General features: G+C 46.5%; 2 protein-coding genes across 2 annotated transcripts in view; both read right to left on the bottom strand.

The window, feature by feature from the left end:
* Positions 1-626: 626 nt before the first annotated feature.
* On the bottom strand, positions 627-15,974 carry LOC107106711 (chromosome unknown open reading frame, human C15orf43). Its single transcript, XM_015406892.1, has 7 exons — positions 15,911-15,974; positions 12,471-12,552; positions 10,800-10,939; positions 9,322-9,383; positions 7,073-7,146; positions 2,934-3,022; positions 627-772 (listed from the first exon to the last, which is right to left on the bottom strand). Exons 1-7 carry the CDS (start codon positions 15,972-15,974, stop codon positions 627-629), a joined length of 657 nt encoding a protein of 218 aa, XP_015262378.1.
* A 2,060-nt stretch (positions 15,975-18,034) lies between these two features.
* TRIM69 (tripartite motif containing 69) overlaps positions 18,035-20,608 on the bottom strand; it is a 9,482-nt gene continuing 6,908 nt past the window's right edge. Inside the window, exons 4-5 of the mRNA XM_015406898.1 lie at positions 20,294-20,454; positions 18,035-18,598 (exon numbers count right to left, since the gene is read on the bottom strand). Coding sequence (XP_015262384.1) covers positions 18,054-18,598; positions 20,294-20,454 — 706 coding nt within the window. The 3' untranslated portion in view covers positions 18,035-18,053. The remainder of the gene's footprint in view (positions 18,599-20,293; positions 20,455-20,608) is intronic.

Below are 20,608 nucleotides of genomic sequence, written 5' to 3' on the forward strand. Positions count from 1 at the left end.
ACTACTATCACATTAGTTACCACCTAACCCCCATATACGGACATCAGGATGGGGGCAAGTACATCTGGGCCCTTTAATCGCTGCACTATGGGTGAGAACGGGATGGTTAGGATGCGGCCATCTTGCTTTTAGAAATTGTAAAGTAGCTGAGAGAAGTATCAAAATCTGTTTTAATGGGATTATAATTTAATATTTTGTATTGTTTTTACTGTTTTATCTGGGATAGAAATGTGAATAATAAATAAAAATAAATAAAATATCCCGATGGTGGCCAGGAGGGACCTGGCAGTGCTAACTGAAACCGCTGTCATTTGGCTTAGAATGTTCCAAGATCCGAACTTCCAGTTATAAAACAGAAGCCAGGACGAACCCACTGAAGCACAATTGTGTGTATTTCTAAGAGAATAAAATGTAACAAAAGATTTTTGATAATGAAACTGAAGACTATTGAGACATAGGAAATATCACAAATCAGTTAGATACAGAGCAAAAGCAGTGCAAAGCATTTGGCAGCCCTTCCAGTAGCAAAATTCAGAGTAAAAGAAAACTTGGCAGGATGAGAACACAAACCACAAGGAAGACTATTTAGAAGCAGAGTGTGTTCTTCGTAAGAAAGTAAATGTTGTTTATAACTTTCGTTTCAAGCTTGGTTTCCTATCAGAGAAGAAACTAGTTTCATTCTGTATACAGTACACCAAGTAACCAGAGCGTCCAGGAATGAAATCCCGTATCTCGCCAAGATATTTCTTCATCTCTTTAGCAGAGTCATAACCTATTAGGTAAACACAAAGGGGTACACCTTTGACGTGCACAATGCCATGCAGTTGGTTTCAGAGCTGTTATTTTTAAAAAATACAGGAGGACCAAAGAAAGAAACCTAAGCTAGAAGAAAGAAATCATTGTCACAAATATTATGATTATGAGAAAATAAAAGGGCCACACCAGCAATGTTCCCTCTAAGCCGTGGAGTCTTATGAGCAAAAATTCTACTTTGTGAGCTACTGGCATTAAAGTTGTGAGTCAGTGATTTGGCTTCTGCATAAACTAGTTTGCTCTGGAGCCATCCCTTCCTGAGCTGAGACAAAAATGTGTGAGCTGGAGGCTAAAAAACTGTGAGCTAGCTCACACTAACTCAGCTTAGAGGGAACACTGCACACCAGTCACCAAGAGATAAAATCAGGCCAAGGCCAATGAGGCAGATAAAGGGAAAAAAGTAAAAAATATATTTCATCACTCAAAATCACCCTCCTCTTTTTTTAGTCAAGTAATAAAATATATTTTTCTTTACTTGCGCCCTCAGCCTTGGCCTTATTTTTGTCTCATGCACATATTATAATGCCTGTGGCTGGAGTCCGAATGGAGGGGTCGGGGGGGGGGCATTGCCCCACCCTGGTACAGGAAGCCAACAGGAGGGGAATGACAAGGAGAGGATGTAGGCGGAAGGCACTCTAGACAGATCCAAGTCAGCTGATCAGGTCCTAGTGGCAGAGTAATTGTAAGAACCCAGACCACGGTGTATGTGACTAAGTAAAACACTAAACCACCGTGTGTAATTTTACAATTCTTTGTGTTTTTATATTACGCTAAATGTGAGTTGGAGCTGCAGTGGCTCAAGTGGTTAAGACACTGAACTGCAGGCTGTGGAAGGTCAGTAGACTGGGAATCGCCAGTATTAAACTATGATGTGACTAGGTTTACAATATGCTTGTATGTTTCCTTTTAGAACTTAAATGCAATAGTCTAGCAAAGACCTGAAAGACCTGCATCAGTAAAAACATCGCCAGCACCAAGCAAGAACCGCCGTGGAAAAAAGCTAAGAAGGAAAGAAGGCCCTGCCGAAAATAGGGGGTGCCTGGGTAAGGAATTCACCTCCCCTGTCTATGTGCCCCTAGGTTAGAAAAACTGTACAAACTATGTAAACCGCCCGAGTCTACGGAAAGGGGCGGTATAGAAATCCAATGTGTAATGTAATGTAATGTAGTGTGGCACCAATATAGTATATGAACTAGTACTAAGAACCTTGAAATATTGGTGAGTTTATAAAATGTAAAATGCTCCTTATTGTAAAGGAAAACTTCTTTATGTTTTTATGTAGTTTATTAAGAATGTTATTTTACCACAGCCCTCAGTACTTCAAGATTGTGTGGAATCAACAACAACAGACAAACCCGATGAATAATATGCAAAGGGAATGATTATTAGAACGCCGTTGTTTGTCTCAGTTGTCTTTGTAATAAGTATATTAGATTAGGACCTTGTGCCTAAGATAAGACCTTATTATTGGCTGTAAATATTTCTACAGAAGTGACATCATTCTGAATGTACTGTTGAGCTTCACGGTTAATGCTTAATTTGTTTTACCTAGTAGCAGAGTAGGCAGAGAACCAACGGCGTGCAGCGGGTGAGGGAACCAGGGAAGCCAGTTGCAGGGAGTGGAGCAACTACCCTGTGTGGGAGGATTCTGGAAAGCAAGACCTAACCAAATAAAGAGGAACTCTGCAAACCATCCTGTGTGTGCGTGGTCTTCTGAAGGAGGACGCATGGATGGGCATCCCCTCCTCAACTTGCTGAAGCCCCCAACCCCACCCGCTCCCTTCACTTGGGTAGGACTGGAACAAGACCAGGTGGCTGCACCCACCTTGAACACAAACTTGCCCTACCTAAGACTTTCTTTAGAAACAAGCTTTCACTTCTGTTTCAGGGATGGGAGCTTGTTGTTGAAAGGGATGCGGACAGATTTAAAAATAATTTGTTCTTCTGCAGTCTAAGCAAGTTTATTTCAGTGGATTTTTAGACTGGAGTAACTCTGCGTAGGTTTGCAGTATCAGTCAAGCTAAAACAAAACCCACACTTTTTGCGTAATGAGTATGTTAGACAGATTTCATTACATTAAACAGTGGTAATTCCTAAAAACAAAAACACCCCCTTTTTACCTGTCACCATGTTACTGGCTGGATAATCCTGCAGGGGAACGTAGGCCAGTCTCGTTCTTTCTGGTGGTCCTGGGGTTTGATGGTCTTCACTGTAATGACAGCAAACTGTGTTATTTTTGCTAGTCGAGTGATTTCTTTTGCATTTTACCAAAAATGAGATTTCACTTTATGCTGATGTTCCTTTCCTCATCAGTTTGCCAACCGAGAATCAAACAGTCCTATTCCAAGCAGAGTAACACCCTTCCGAGGCCATTGCTTTCAATCGACTTAGAAGGGTGAATGCATGGGAAGCTGCCTTATATTGAATCAGAGAACACATGTAAAGAAAACAGATCAGAAAATCCTAGTCTTATGATTTGAAGGAATTTGTTTATTGTGTTGTAGTGCTTGTTGACCATAATATACAGAAAACGTTTTCTTTGCAAGTCTTGTTGACTGCTTGATTTTTTCCCCCCAAACAATTTTTATTCTTTTTCAAAAGGAATACAGAATTCAGCATTATAATACACAAATATAGGTTACTTCACTTAGAGAAGGGGAAAAAAAGAATACTGGCCCCGGTCACACGCACAGGAAACTGCGGGGGAGAAGCGTGGCTGTTTGCCCCAGGGCAAACTAACATGCAGTAAAGTGATCATACCTCCTGTGGAGGTTCTGTGGAGGTACCGTGGAGCTTCCGTAGTTACGGAGAGGCGTCGATCACAACACATGCCTGCGCGCAACAAAGAAGCGCGCGGCGAACTGGGCTTCTTTTTCTGTGTACACTACGAATGCGCATGCTCTGTTGGGTGCGTGTGCGCAACCACGGAGACTTGGGGGAAAAAAACCCTTCTTCACAAGGGGACATGGGCGGGCGCCGGATGCCACCGGAAACGCGATCAGACGCCCGCCCTTGCCCCGCAGTTTCCGGAAACTAGTACCTCCGAGGTACTAGTTTTTTCCTGCGCGTTTTCGGGAGGAAGCCTCGGTTGTGCCACGGAAGCGCTACGCTCCCCAGATGTGCTGGTGAGATCGCGCCCGGAAACTCCGCCTGTCTTCCGTATCTCTTGCGTGGCTAATGTTGCGTGTGACCGCAGCCACTATAAGGTTTCTATCTCATAACAACCTACATTCTTTCAGAATACAGAATACAGAGTGATAAACTTATAACTTGTCAACTGTAAATCATTATTTTATATCTAGCTTTATTGATGCTTTCCCAATTAAAGTTATCAAAGGTTATCTTTACTATCATGGGGAACCATTTTCCGAAGGGATTATATATTTCGCATTCATTCTGGTCATTTGTTGACTGCTTGATCTGTGGGTCAGACTCTCGCGACTGTTTTCTTTACATTTGTTCTCTGATTAGGTCGTGATTGTCCACTTTTGTCTTATATTGAATCAGAGCCTTGGTCCATCAGAGCCAGTATTGTCTACTCAGATTGGCAGCGGCTTTCCAAGGTTTCAGGCTGAGGTCTCTCTCATCACCTACTACCTGATCCTTGCTAACTGGAGATGCTGGGGGATTGAACCTGGGACCTTCTGCAGGCCAAGCAGATGCTCTACCACTGAGCCAGGGCTTCAGGTCAACGTCTTGCCCATCACCCAGCTACCTGGTCCTTTTAACTGGAAAAGCAGGGGACTGAACCTGGAACCTTCTGCAGGCCAAGCAGATGCTCCACCTCTGAGCCACAGCGTCTCCCCTAACTGGGTATAACTCTGTTTAGGATTGTATACACCACTGGACAGAATATGATGCATATACAGGGATCATTTCCTGCAGGAGCACACAGGAGCGGAGCTCCGGCAGTAAAGAGCCCAGGGGGCGGGCACATGCAACAAGCCCCACCCCCTGCTCCCAGCAGCCCTCAGTCAGAGCAGGCTCTCTCTCCTCTGCTAGGGCAGATCTGCACGTCCCCCCCCCCCTCAATAGCTAGCAATCCAAAACAGTCCAGTGGCGCATGAGCGGTGGGTGTTGCCTTCTGACACACTTCCGGTGATGTCAGGGGGTGTGGCATATGCAAATAAGTTATGCTAATGAGCTCCTGCACCTCTTTTTCTACGAAATGACCCCTGTGCATATATAACATTACAAACAATGCAAATGCATACACGGCAGTGTCGAGCATCAAGTGTAACGGGATACGTTCTTAAACATCAAGAAGTTTAATTGCGGGAGTAAACAACAGGTGCCAAACCAGCCAAAAATCCATTTTGATCAGTTGGATCCAGTGGGGTAACTGCGTGAGTCTGTTGCAGCAAAACAAAACAGACGTCTGTCCAGTGGCACCTAAAAGACTGTGTGTCTGCGTCTGTGTGCGTTAAGTGCCATAAAGTCACTTTCGGCATGGCGACACTATAAACTAATGTCCTCCAAAATGCCCTGTCATTAACAGCCATGCTCGGGTTTTGCAGACTGATGGACGTGCCTTCCTTGATTGAGTCAATCCATCTCCCGTTGGGTCTTCCGCTTTTCCTGCTACTTTCCACATTTCCTAGTATTATTGTCTTTTCCAGTGAGTCTTCTCACGATGCAACCAAAGTACGATAGCCTCAGTTTAGTCATTTTACCTTCAAGGGAGAGTTCAGGCTTGATTTGTTCTAGAACCCACTGATTTGTCATTTTGGTGGTTGACGGTATCTGTAAAGCTCTCCTCCAGCTCCTCGTTTCAAAGGAATCAACTTTCTTCCTGTAAGTTTTCTTCCTTGCCCAACTTTCACACCCATCCATAGAAATGGGGAATACCACGGCACGAATTAACTTGATCTTGGTCACCAGTGACACACCCTTATACCCAGGGCTATTTTTGGGCAGGAACACACAGGAGATCCGGCTAGCTTCAAAGTTGGCCACACCCACTACAGCCAAAACCTCTGCGTGCGTGGCTACAGAGGGAAGGCCTGGAGAGTGACCCCCCCCCCGGCGACTCCGAGGCAGGCGGGCCAGGCAGGGCCCTGGAAGGATCGGGGAGGCATTTAAATGCCTCCCCATGCCTTCCCCAGCCTGTCCAAGGGCTGGCTTGCTTGGCCAAGCCAAGGGAAGGCAGTTTAGACAGCCTTCCCTTCCCTTTAAGGGAGGGCTTTCCCGGGCTCCCCACAGCCATGAGGCACCCAGGCAAGCCAAGGGAAGGCATGGGGGTGTGGCCTAATATTCTAATGAGCTGCACTGTCATGGGTGTAGCCTAATATGCTAATGGGTTTCTGCTGTTGGGTGTGACCTATTATGCTAATGAGTTCCTGCTGGGCTTTTTCTACAAAAAAAGCCCTGCTTATACCTAAGAATCTTTTCTAGCTCCTTCACAGCTGCCGTTTCGAGTCTCAATCTCCTTTAGACTTCTCGGTTGCAGTCTCCCTTTTGATTGATGATGGAGCCAAGGAATAGAAAATATTGAACAATTTCAATTTCTTCATTTGGGTCCAGTGGCACAGCTCCTTCATTGTCAGCCTTTTTGTGAGACAGAGCTCACAAGTTCAGATACAATAGGAGAAAAAAACCCTGTTAAAAACAGTTTTACACAAAATTGCAGAAACTCATGCATGGGAAAAATGTTGTTCGTCTTTAAGGTGCCACCGGACAGACTTCTGTTTTGTTTGGTTCAATTTTCCCCCTCAGAGATAGAACCAACAATCGGAATTAATCTGTAAAGACTTCCTGGATCAAAGTGCGGCGCACTGCCAACCCTTAATAAGAACATAAGAGATGCCAATGTTGGATCAGGCCAAAGGCTTATCCAGTCCAACACTCTATATCACACAGTGGACTAGAAATACCAGTGCCATCAGGAGGTCCACCCGTGGGGCCAGGACATTAGAAGCCCTCCCACTGTTGACCCCCCCCAAGCACCAAGATGACAGAGCATCACTTGCCCCAGAGCCCCTATCTATACCTTGTGGCTAATAGCCACTGATGGACCTCTGCTCCATATGCTTGTCTAATTCCCGCTTGAAGCCGTCCATATAACTCTGAGGTGATCAAACTGAGAAAATAATTTTTGTCCCCAGTCTCTTGTCCATATGCACATCTTGATTTTTTAAATGCCGCCCTTCCTCCAGGGAGATCAGGACAGGTGATCCTTCTCAGGTGATCACTGAAGCCATGACCCTACCAGTGCCCAACCCAAGAGTCAACCAGCAATCTCAACGGAAGGGAAACGTACCTTCTCTCCAACCCTCTGGAGTCATTTAGGTCTTGGTCGTTCCCGGCCTGGCTTGTTTCAACAGGTGCACTCGGCTGTGGACGTTGACTAATTATCATTAAAACTCTGCACAAAACTCATGATGTGATTTTTATAAGAACGCTGAGAAATCTGGTCCCATTAAATAGTCATTTTTATCCTCAACTAATGTCTATATACCACTATTAAATCCACAGAATATTGCCTGTTACAACAGTGGAGTCTTTTAACTCTCGATGGAAGAATCATTGCCCTGACCTGGATAGCCCAGGCTAGCCTGATCTTGTCAGATCCCAAAAGCTGAGCACCATCTCTGATCATCTTTTGCCTTGAAAACCCCATGGGGTTGCCATTGACAGCCAACAAATGGGGAGGGGGGGTCATTGCCAATGTTCCCTCTTAAGCTGTGGAGTCTTGTGAGCGAAAATCCTACTTTGTGAGCTACGGGCATCGAAGTTGTGAGCAAGCCATTTGGTTGTTGCATAAATTAGTTTGCTTTGAGGCCATCCTTCCTGAGCTAGATCAAAAATCTGTGAGCTGGAGGCTAAAAAACTGTGAGCTGGCTCACACCAACTCAGCTTAGAGGGAACACTGGTCATTGCTGTGCCGTGGTTTGTTCTGTGCAAAAATGCAGAGTCCCCCGGTATCTGGCATCTGAAGAAGTGATCAGTGACTCACAAAGGCTCATATCCTGCCACAAATTCTGTTAGTCTTTAAGGTGCTACTGGACTCTTGCTCTTTTCTACTTCACATGCACACTTTATGTTTCTGCAATTCTTACAGTAATATAATTGGTCCCCTGTTACATATGAAAATCGAAGGACAGAGGCTTGTCTAGAGTCACAGACTGTGTTTGTGGCAGAGGCAGGATTTGAACCAGGGACCTCAGGATTCACAGCGCATTCTTCTAAACACTACAGCAGGGTTCCCCAACGTGGTGCCCGTGGGTGCCATAGTGCCCACCAACACTGTTCCTGGTGCCTACCAAGCAGGCCCGTAGCCACGGAGGGGGCATATGGAGGCAATGCCCACCACAGGTGAGTGCTGCCCCCTCAGACCTTTTTTTTTTAGAAATTCATTTTTAAAAAACCCGAAGTGTAAGATGCATGTGGGTGTTCCAAAATGACCCCAGGCACAGTCAGGGAAGCTTCAGTCTCATTTTTTCCCCCCAGGCTGAGGAATAAATAAGTTTTTAGAAATGCAAAATAATTAAATAAAAATAAAATTACAAAATGCAAAATAGAGTCGGAGATCACACGCACACCCCGGCTTGCACAGAGAAGCAGCTCAGAATCGAGTCTCTCCAGTTGAACTAGAGGAAGACTAGAGGTCGCAGTGGAGCCAGAGCTGCAAGCCGAGTACGCAGGTTTGGCCAGCCTGCCCCCTAGGGTTGCCAAGTCGAATATCCTTACCAGTGGGGGAGCGTTGCCGGGCTCCGGGAGCTCTCCTCCGACGCACATGCGCGCGCGCGCGCACCGTCAGCACGTCCCGGAAGTGACGTGCGATGTTGATCACATTGGGGGCGTGGCCCCGATCGTCGGAGGGAAAACTTCGGAGGCGGAGTTCCCCTGGGGCCTGATTCCGCGGTGGCGGAAATCGGGCCTCCAAAGTGGGGGTTTACCTGCCACCCACCCCCACTTGGCATCCCTACTGTCCCCCCCCCAGATTTCCCTGCACCCCACCAACAAAAAAATTCTGGTTATGCCCCTGCTACCAAGTGATTTTAGAAAGTAGGTGGGACCAGGCAAAGCTGTTGACCAGCAGGGCTTCTGATTGGCCATTGGCGATCTGATTGGCTTCACAGATTAAAGTAACATTTTGGTAGCAGTTGTAGTGTTGGTTTTATTCTCTCACTTCTCTTTCCCAATGGTTTGGGGGTTTTTTTTAATTACCCCCCTTCTCCCCTGTGCTTGGGCTTCCTTTTTGTATGTGTGCCTTCGCCTCTGGCCTTGCATCCTGCACCAGCCATTTTATAGTTGCACCCTGACCCCTCGTCTCAGAATCCCAAATGTGCCCACAGTCTCAAAGAGATTGGGGACTCTTGCACTACAGTTATTCTGGTAAGGAAAGGAAGGAAGAAAATACAATCACAATGATTTCAAACTAGGCCACCTTCCAAAGTGCATACACAAACACCAGACTTCAAATAACAAAATTAACAAACCAAAATAGAGAAAATCTTAAAGTACACACATTTAAAAAACTGTTTACAAGCAAAGTATTCTGCTTACCTGAGGCCTCGGAGGCTCAGTTATTTGCTCCCATATAAAACTGCCAATTTCCCCCCTGATTTCTGTATTGAATGTAAAAATATTCATCAGTTGCATTTTACACGAGCCCCCCCCCCCTTTCGAGAAAAATAAATACACTGTAGACAGCACAGTACCACACAACAATTAATTCATTTGTAGGGATGCCAGCTCTGGGTTGGGAAATACCTGGAGATTTTGGGAGTGAAGCCTGAGGAGCAATGTTCCCTCTAAGCTGTGGAGTCTTGTGAGCAAAAATCCTACTTTGTGAGCTCCTGGCATTGAACTTGTGAACGAGCAATCTGGCTACTGCATCAATTAGTTTGCTCTGGAGCCCTCCTTCCTGAGCTAAGATAAAAGTTTGTGAGCCGGAGGATAAAAAGCAGTGAGCTAGCTCATGCTAACTCAGCTTAGAGGGAACACTGCTGAGGAGGCGGGGTTTGGGGAGTGATATGACTTCAGTGGGGTATAATGCCAGACATCCCGCTTTCCAAAGCAGCCATTTTCTCCAGGGGAACTCATCTCTGTCGCCTGGAGATCATTTTTAATCCCAAAAGATCTCCAGCCACCACCTGGAGGTTGACAACCCTACATGTTGTGGTTCTACATGCAGTGCGTATTTCCGAAGGATATAAATACAACTTTTCCTGACAGAAGACTCTTTGCATTTGTCGCAGGGCTCTTTTTGTAGAAAAAGCCCAGCAGGAACTCATTAGCATAATAGGCCACACCAAACAGCAAAACTCATTAGCATATTAGGCCACACCCCGGCAGCACCACTCATTAGCACATTAGGCCGCACCCCCATGTTACCAGAAGTGTGGTCATCCAGCCACACCCACCTTTCCCTTCTTATTCTGTTTACCTTGTTTGTTGTCAAAACCCAGGGCCTTTTTTTGTAGCAGGAACTCCTTTGCATGTTAGGCCACACAGCCCTAATGTAGCCAATCCTAATGAGTTTCTGCTATTGGGTGTGGCCTATTATGCTAATGAGTTCCTGCTGGGCGTGGCCAACTTGGGATCTAGCCGGAACTCCGTTCCTGTGCGTTCCTGCCCAAAAATAGCCCTGCATTTGTGTAAAACTCTTAAAAGAACATGATCCCAGCTCACCAGATATATTTTGGATGTGGTATGTTGCAGGTTCATAGATGTCATTTGCAAGATAGATATATTTGTTTCCTTATTCCGAGTGGCTTATGACATTTAATTTTTTAAAAAATATATCTTTCTTTTTCCTCCAGTTCCTAATATATTAGCCCCCATTGGTAGGTATGATGACAGTACAGTTACACCTGTATTTTCACACGGCATATATGTGTTTCCAAGTGGAATCCTTCATGCACCACATAACAAAAAAAAAATCTTTATGCTCTTGGGTATATTTGAACTGCTCACTGGATGTAACTTTTTAGACAATTAGTTTCCACACATAGAGAGATATCCCCCCACCCCACACTAACCTTCTTGTATGCAGGCAGGCGGGAGGAGGAAGTGTCCCAGTGGGACCGCAGTTTTAATTTCAGAGTTGGCACTTGAATGGAGGTAAAAGGAATGAAAAACTTCAATTCTGTCTTCTAGATAATCTAAGCTCTCGTGTATCCTGGAGGAGGAAGAAGAGGAGGAATATAATGTTAAGAATAAGGAGAAAACAATTCAGTGCATTTGTTTTCCATTATTGTTTTAAATTAATATATAAACACTTGACTTCCAACGTAGGTTGCCAGTCTAGGGCCTGGCAACCTCCCAGAATTACAATTGGTCTCCAGGCTATAGAGATCAGTGGATGCTTTGGAAGGTGGACGGGCTCTTTTTGTAGCAGGTACTCATTTGCATATTAAGCGACACACCCCTAATGTAGGCAATCCTCCAAGAGCTTACACTAGCTCCTGTAAGAAGAGCTCTGTAAGCTCTTGGAGGATTGGCTACATTAGGGGTGTGTGGCCTAATATGCAAAGGAGCTCCTGCTACAAAAAGAGCCCTATGAGGTTGCTTATCTCCCCAAACCCCACTGTCCCAGGGCTCCATCCCCCCTTCCCCATATCTCCAGGAATTTTCTGGGGTTTGCAACAACCCTACATTCAAGTTGCTTTTTGTGAGGTCCCTCTCTAGAAAGCCACATGTGACTAGTATGCACGCTTGGATCTAGTGGCAATTTCCTCAAATGGAAAGGATTTCTGCCAGTGGGACACAATTTTTTTTCCCCACTGCAACCCAAAACGCCCCCCCCCCAATGCTGCTCTTAGGGGACAAAGGACCCCCAAGACCATCAGGAACAGCACGAGAGGTCCAGATGAAGGGTTGCCAACCTCCAGGTGAAGGCAGTTCAATCTGCAGCTAAAGGCTTGCATGACAGAAGGGAGGGAGGGAGGGAGGGAGAAAGAGAGAGAGACAGAAAAAGAAAGAAAGAAAGAAGAAGAGATTGGATTTATACCCCGCCCTTCACTTGGAGTCTCAGAGCGTCTTACGAACTCCTTTCCCTTCCCCTCCCCACAACAGACACCCTGTGAGGTGGGTGGGGCTGAGAGAACTCTGACACAAACTGCTGTTTTTCAAGGACAGCTGTGCCAGAGCTTGTGACTGACCCAAGGTCAGCCAGCAGGTGCAAGTGGAGGAGTGGGGAATCAAACCCGGTTCTCCCAGATTAGAGTCCGCACTCGTAACCACAGAAAGAAAGAGAGACAGAAAGAAAGAAAGAAAGAAAGAAAGAAAGAAACTTGCATGTGAGGAAGAAGGCTAAACTAGAAATCTTGTCTTATTTTCTATATGCAAAGCATTTTTAAAAAATACATTTTTGCTTTCAGGGGTATTCGGTTAAAACAGACTGCATCTGATGAACTCCCATGCCAGCCTGGCTTATGAGGGAACCTGAACGTGGGCAAAAATTGAATCTTGCCCTTTCCCTTTGCAGGTTATCTCCATGGTGGCCAGTCTGTGTTATCTTATAAACACTGGACTTTGAACAGTCTTTTCCTCGCGTTTCAGTTTTACAAAAGCATTATCACACACTGTTGATTTCCCTGTCTGGATTAATATTTATTCACGGGATTTGTTTTCCCTCCTTGTGGTGTTGATGGCGGTGGGGGACGAGTGTATTGATGAAAGCTGAACCCAACAGGCAGGGCGAAACATACCTTTTTGTATCAGGGTGGGAAGCATCACTGCTGAACAGGTAATCAGCATCCTTGTGGTTTGTGATCACTCCTCCTTCGGCAACTGGAGGTGGGGAATTTTAACAACATAGAGATTGAATGTTGAAAAGTGTATCCTTTTAGTATACAGATCTTAGGCTGCATGAATAGAAGAAGCATGGCAGCCAGATCCCCTAGAAGTAAGGGTTCCACCCTACTCTGTATTAGAGAGCCCTCCTGTGGAGATCTGTGCCCAGTGTTTTTCCTTCATTTTAAAAAAGACTTTATAGACCAATTGTAACAGGTTCAGAGGAGGGCAGCTGACCTTTAGGAGAAGCTAGTTTGGTGTAGTGGTTAGGAACGCAGACTCTAATCTGGGAGAACCGGGTTGGATCCCCACTCCTCCCCATGCAGCTGCTGGTGTGACCTTGGGTCAGTTACAAGTTCTCTCGGGGCTGTTCTCTCAAGGGCAGTTCTCGAAAGAGCTCTCTCAGCCCCACCTACCTCACAGGGTGTCTGTTGTGGGGAGGGGAAGGGAAGGAGATCGTAAGCCGCTCTGAGACTCCTTCAGGTAGTGGAGGGCGAGGTATAAATCCAATCCCTTCTTCTTCTAATGGTAAGAGTGGTTTGACAACTGGAACCAGTTGGTTAGATGGGATGCCCTACCTCTCTGGAGGCTTTCAAGCAGAGACTGGACAGCCAGGATGTTAGACTAGGACTAGATGACCTACAAAGCATGAGGGTCCCTGGTCCATGAAGGGTTAGGTTCAGAAGCAGGCAGGCAGGCAGCACAACTGGGTTTTGATGTAGTAGAAGCAGAATGCAATTGTGTCTCTCAACATTTGTCAGCAGCTACATTCTGCAGCAACTGAAGCTTCAGGGTTGTCATCAAAGGCATATAATGTGTAGTAGTAACCAGGGCTACTTTTGGGCAGGAACGCACAGGAACGGAGTTCCGGCTGGCTCCCAATTTGGCCACGCCCAGCAGGAACTCATTAGCATAACAGGCCACACCCAACAGCAGAAACTCATTAGGATTGGCTACATTAGGGGTGTGTGGCCTAACATGCAAAGGAGTTCCTGCTACAAAAAAAGGCCCTGGGTTTTGACCACAAACAAGGTAAACAGAATAACAAGCAAAAGGTGGGTGTGGCTGGATGACCAGACTTCTGGTAACATGTGGGTGCGGCCTAATGTGCTAATGAGCTGTGCTGTCAGGGGTGTGGCCCAGTATGCTAATGAGTTCCTGCTGTTGGGTGTGGCCTATTATGCTAATGAGTTCCTGCTGGGCTTTTTCTACAAAAAGAGCCCTGGTAGTAACAGTCTACCCTGCCTTAGGTGGCCCAGGCTCGTCTGATCCCATCAGATCTTGGAAGTAAAGCAGGGTTGGTCCTGGTTAGGTTTTGAATGGGAGACCACCAAGGAATTCCAGGGTTGCTAAGCAAAGACAGGCAATAGCAAACCACCTCTGAACGTCTCTTGCCTAGAAAACCCTACAGGGTCTCTGTAAGTCAGCTGGAACTTGACTTAACACTCACCCACACAGCCTAGCCTGAAGTTACACAAATAATGAATTGGCATTGCAAGATCCCCTCTGTCCAGGAAGGGGCAATGTCTGCACAGGAAATAGAGCTAGTTTTTTAAAAAAAGCATTTCCAGCGACTTCTGCTAGAGAGATTTATATGTCTGTAACTTCCTATTCTATCTGCTAACATGGCACTAGGTTTTATGTTAATCTGACTTTATTGACTCACTTCATTTATACCACGCTTTTCTCCCCAGTGAGGACCATTTTCTTCTCACAACAACCCTGCGAGGTATTTTGTCTATCTGAAATAGTTTGGGGGTGGCTAAGGCAACCAATCCTGTTTTAAGAATCTCAGTTACTGGGATGGAAATAAACCTCAGTTTGTTAAGGCATCCTTATTTGGATGTCATATCAACCTGCAATTCATCGAAGACCAGTTTGTTCATGACATCTCTCACTTCAGCCTGTGTCATCATTCAAATCTAGGGTTACCTACAGACCAGAAAAGCAAACAGCCTGGCTTCCTGTTGTGGGTGAATTACAGTAATCTGCAGTTGAAACTTCCTACTGTATAGCGATAAACATTAACCATCTGATAAAAGCTGTGCACCAAACTGTTGCTTAAGGTACCACTACAAAGGCCAGTGGTACAGTTGGCAGCATTAGAGCGTCCCCACCTAAGAAAGGGGTGTAATATAGTCACTTTCATGCTTACAATCAGGAATCAGTTTCTGAGGCAGCCCTCATAAGCAAGGCAACGGTCTAGAACAGGGATTCCCAACGAGGGGCCCACCGAGCGTCCTTAGGAAGCGGATGGGGTGGGGCAGATTTGATGGGCAGATTTGATAAACTATTTCTTTGGCAGCAGCTGGTCAGCACAGCACAAGAATTTTCATTGTGTTAACCAAAAGTAAGCCGCAGCTGCCATCTTGTGGATGGCTTCGCCTCCTGCAGCAGCCATTTTGTAGCTGTGCTCAATCACATTGTGTCAGAATCCCAAAGCTACCCCCCCAAGCTCAAAAAGGTTCAGGCCCCTGGTCTAGAAAGAGAAGATGGGGGGGAATGAAATCTTGCACATCCCAAGGTCTTTGTAGAACTGGGATCAGCAACTGCAGGCCCTGGGGTCAGATGTGACCCCCTGAGGATAGTTCACCTGGGTTGCCAGGTTTTGGCAACCATCGTCCTACCAGTTGCCAACTCAAAGGCAAGGAAAGGCTATGGCAACAGGATATGTGCACCCAGTCGACTTTGTTAGATGGAGGACAGAGTGGCCCTCCCACAAAACTAGCAACTGACCAGGATGTAAAATAAAGTTTGTTTGCTTGTTGTCTCTTGAGAAGTCATGGAGGTTTACTAAACTGTATCACAACACCTTATTTCAACTGCCTCGTTTTCCTCTCACCATTCCGCCAAGAAGCTCAGGGCAGAACATCTGGTTCACCCTTCCTGTTTTACCCTCACAACAACCTTGTGAGGTAGGTTATACTGAGAGAATGACTGGCCCTAAGGTCATCCGAGGAGTTTTAAGGGCCTTTTGAGTACTAGTCTGACACACTAACCACTATACCACACTGCTAGCCACAGCCTGCTGGCTGCTTGCAAATACGTGCTTTCCATACTAATGTATACTAATATTGTGTACTAATATTCTACTAATCTTTTCATTGTACTAATAATCTGAAATGTCGTGCCAATCATGTGCTTTAACTCTGGTGCATTGACCCTGGTTTTAACTGCTGGGTGTTGGGTTTTTTTGCCTTGAATAGTCCTCAATAAATCTATTCTTAAAGTAGTTGTATGAGAAATGTGTCTTTCCCTCCATTTCTCTCTCCCATCGCCCCCCCCGCAAACACTGGGGTCAATCTTGCTGAGGGAAATCTGCGGCTCCCTTCCTCAGAGGCCTGGCTTCCCTCACCCCAGAGGTCACAGAGCTCTCGGGAGACGCTTTGGGAGAACCAGGCCCGGCGGCCAGTGAACATTTCGCTCTCCACTTTCCCGCCTTTTCTTTGGAGCCAAACGTGAGGGGTGTTGCTCCGCCTACTTTCTCAGAGCCTCGTTCCCCCGTGATAATCGCTGCCTCACATGCACACAGATCCTGTGTGTACGCACAATGTGCACCCACTGAGAAATCAGACACTATTCCCCACCACACAAACCACAAGAGCTCCTAGGGTTGCCAAGCTCCAGGTGGTGGCTGGAGATCTTCCGTTATTACAACTGATCTCCAGGTGACAGAAATCAGTTTGCCTGGAGAAAATGGCCGCTTCGGAAGATGGACTGTAGGACATCGTGCCCTGTTGAAGTCTCTTCCCTCTCCCAACCCCGCCCTCCTCAGGCATCACTCCAAAGTCTCCAGGCATTCCCCCACCTGGTGCTGGCAACCGAAAGAATTTGGCCTGTGTGACTGTTGTGGATACCTGCCAAGTGAGGGCACTCGAGTTAACATCTTTTCTACCCTGCTATTCTCCCCAGCAGCTTAATCGTTCTTCTCTCCTCCATTTTGTTCTCACAACCCTGTGAGGTAGCTCAGGCTGAGGGTATGTGACCGGCCCAAGTTCACCCAGCGAGCTTCTATGGTGTGAGTGGTGATTCAGACCTGGATCTTCTAGATCCTAGTCTGACATTCTAGCCACTACACCCCTTTGGCTCTCAATATCAGCATCAAACTGTTAGGAAAGGGACAGCTATGGGAACACTTTGAAAACTTGGCAACCCTCTGTGTGGACGCCTAGTTAGTATCCCCGTCAGGCACCGAGGTGGTTTTGACCTGCTTAGTGTTAGTGTATGACAGCACAGTGGGTGCGGTCAGATGGCGTGCTGCGAGCGGTTTAAATTGCTCCAGCCCCGATGCATTTTTTTTAATCTGGAGAATTGCAATCACACTCACCTCCTTGCTCCGGATCGCTGCGCAGCCACATTGCTCCCCGCCGTCCACAGGTGGGAGCATGCATCAGTGTTGTTTTTCTCTCTCAGTTTGGACATGCGCACAGGCAGCCATCTGTAGAACTAAAATTTTCTCACGTGCGCAGAACAGCGATTTCCAACCTGACTGCTGTAACACTTCCCTTTAAACGTTTACCCTGAAAATGGCCTCTGTGAGATCCCGAACTCATCTAAATGCTAAAACTAGGCACTGTTTAAACTAGGCACCGTTTAAACATTGTTTTTAAAAATGCGGTGGCAGAGCTCCACCTATGCGCACACCGCCAATGCTTTAAAAATGGCGGGCGAAAAGTGGACGCCTCGGGCAGATTTCGAGCGGGGAGGGGGTTTAAACCGGAAGTGGCTAGACACCAGAGGAGCGATCACACAGGGGGGAAATGCGGCTGGAAACGGAGAATCGGGAAAACACCACTTGGGGACCTGGTAACAAAACACTCCAGTTTAAAGGGGATTTGAGCCGGAAAGCAATGGCTGGGAACGGGAGGCAGATGTTGACTGTGTGATTGCGCGTATAAAATCAGTTTCTGAACTGGCTCGACACCAGATCAAATGGTGCGTCTGAACGCACCAAGTGTGACTTATTGAGCTAACTACCTACACATCTGCTCTGTCAGTCTATCTGCATGCACATTGGTCCATCTGATTTATAATCTAGCCACACATGCACATATCTGTCTCTGTACATACAGGATGATGGTGAAATCTAGGACTTAATTTCCCACACGCATAACTATAAATCCATCCAAATTAATCCTTTATTTAGGATAAAACTGGGATAAGACAGAAAAAGAGTATACATAAATATCTCCCCCTCAGGAACTGATCAACATAACTGTAATACTGAGATTATTGTTCATTTGTTGGATTTAATCAAAGCAAGACAAAAGATGTCTGAAAACTTTAGCATTTTTTAAATTTGGGAATGCCAAACAGTTATAAGACTGTTATGAGTTAAGTATAAGTTACGAGTCCTTATGAGAATGGGGGGGGGGGGGGGGGGCGACGACGCAGAAGGACAAATTCCAATCAGTACAGTACAGTTATCCGTAATATTCAACATTTTAAGATTTAAGAAAGAAAATGTTTAAAATTAAAAAAGCTTTACCGTATCCCATTTATATATCAAAAGTCACAATTTTCAGAGGATCCCTGTTTTCCCCAGAATCATTCAGACAGGGACAGAAGTAAGGGTAAAGCTTCTCTGCAAAAGCAGCCGTGAAAGTGTAGATGTGAGTCAGGTTTTCCGCGTCGTAAAAGGACACCTGACCTCCCTCATAATCCAGGTACACCCCAACTCGACGAAGCGCGCTAGACAGGGGGAGGCAGCGGGGAGGCATATCCACAGCCTTTAACTGGTCCTTGTTCCTTAGCTTTATAAGCCAGTGGCCAGCTTTAGGTGACAGTGGATAGTTGCCTTTACGGTTAATGGTCTCTTTTACAACTCCCAGGGTCCACTTGGTCTTGTTCTCCACCTTCACTTCCCAGTAGTGCTTCCCGGAAGCAAACCCTTCGGACCCCAGGACAGAGACGCTGCAGTCGAACCTCTCCGGTGCGTCTGGCAGCACTTGTTTTGAATCATCATGTGTTACTCTGGTCAGGTCTTCAGAAAGAACCAGGTTTGGATGTGCTGTCGCAGGGTCGAGAGTCAGGAAAGAAATATCTGGTTGATAAAGACAAAGAGTAATTGGAGAAGGGGTCCCCAACGTGGTGCCCGTGGGCGCCATTGTGCCTGCCCAAACCTTTCCTAGTGCCCACCAAGTGTTTTTAGAAAGTGGGCGGGGCCAGGTGGGGCACTTGCCCCGCAGGGCTTCTGACTGGTCGCTGGAAGTCCAATCGGCTGGGCAGATTAAAGGAATGTTGTTTCAGTGGCACCTGCCATCACCGGGACGGTTTTACACTCTTCCACTCCTCTTTCCCAGTGTATTTTTTAAAAGAATCGCCTCTTCTCCCCCGCACTTAGGCTTCCTCTGTGTGTCTGGCTCCACCTCCTCTGGCAGCCATTTTGTGGTTGTGCCTACTACCCTGTATCAGAATTCCAAAGGTGCCCACAGACTCAAAAAGGTTGGGGACACCGGGATTAAAGCAATTGTAAAAGTGTGAATCGGGACTTATTTTGAAAAGGGCCTCTGCACAAACATGGTATACCAAGCCTCTGTTGTGCAGGGGTTAGAGTTCTGGGCAAGGATGACCTGGATTCCAAACCCCACTCAGCCAAGAAACATACTGTGTGACCTAGGTCTAGTTACTCTCAGCCTCGGCCACCTCACAAGGCTGTTGTGAGGATAAAATGGAGTAAGGGAGAGCCATGTATGCTGCTATGAGCTCCACAGAAGGAAAGCGGTTTAAAATGCATTCAATAATGACGTAGGTTAAATTATATTTCTTTACTGGTTTAAGCCCACCACCAGCCTTCTAACCCAAAAGAATCCTCAAGAGATCTCCCAGCATCTCACCAAGCTTGGCTCTCCTTCTCTAAAATTACCACTCATTTACTTGGGTGCCTCCTTGTGTCCTTTCATGGAAAGGAGTCTTTCCTCTCCCTGATAAAAACAAATGTTTCAAGTAACAAACTTATCGCTCAAGCAAAAAGCACAGTCATCTTTCCTCTGACACTTCCCTTTTATGAGTTAAAGAAGTGAGGTTGCTTCCAATTTCATTTTTTAATGAACAAGAGGAATCCCGGTAGATAGATTCAGGTGGGTAGCCGTGTCGGTCTAACACAACAGATCAAAGTTTGAGTCTGAATGGCACCTTTTAAGATGAACACTGGCCCTGGTCACACGGCAAAGTTGCCGCGGGAGAGGCACAGGAGTCACGTGGATTTTCCGGGCGTGATCACACCCCAACATCTGGGAAGCGCAGTGCTCCCGTGGCGAGACCGTAGCTCCCCGCCGAAGGTGTGGATTAAAAAACTAGTACTTACGAGGTACTAGTTTCCGGAAACCGCGGGCCAAAGGCGGGAGTCTGATTGCGTTTCCGGTGGACTTACGTGGCATCCGGCGCCCGTCTCTGCAGGTTGCGCAACAGCGCCCAACAGCGCATGCGCACAAAGAGCAATTGCTAGTGTGATCGCGCCGCGCGGCTTCTGTGCTGCGCTGCAGGAGACCCGTCTGGTCGGCATCTCCCCCCTAACCACGGGACCTCGACTGGGACGTGTGCTCGGGTGGCCGCGCGTTAGTTTCCTCCGGGGCAATCAGCCACGCCTCCCCCCCCCCGCGATATCCAGCCCGTGTGACCAGGGCCAAAGTTTAATACTGAGTATAAGCGTTCATGTGCATGCACTCTTAAAGTTCTATAACCTGATCCACTTTAATCCACTTTGATTTAACTATGGATAACCAGGACCCAGGCTTACCTGGGCTAAGGATAGACTTCATTTCCTTCCACACCATGTATTGTATCGGCCCTTTGAAATGCCCTGCACTCAGAGTCCGCGAGGCCAGCTTGCTCAAAGAGGATTGCTCGGTTTTCTTCTCCACCCTGCACAGACCATTAAGGCACGCTACCATTAGCAAGCTGTGATAGTCTGGGGTGGGGGTGTTTGCTGGAAAATATTCATTGCAGTGAATCAAATAGTATTACTTGGTTCATTGCAGTGATTCAAATACTGTTACTTGGTTAAAGGACAGTTTCTGTCATTCATGTTTGCACCAGAGTGTTGTGAAATTCC

The sequence above is a fragment of the Gekko japonicus genome, unplaced genomic scaffold (genome assembly GCF_001447785.1).
Source record: "Gekko japonicus isolate JY-2015 unplaced genomic scaffold, Gekko_japonicus_V1.1 scaffold1207, whole genome shotgun sequence".
Taxonomy (NCBI): domain Eukaryota; kingdom Metazoa; phylum Chordata; class Lepidosauria; order Squamata; family Gekkonidae; genus Gekko; species Gekko japonicus.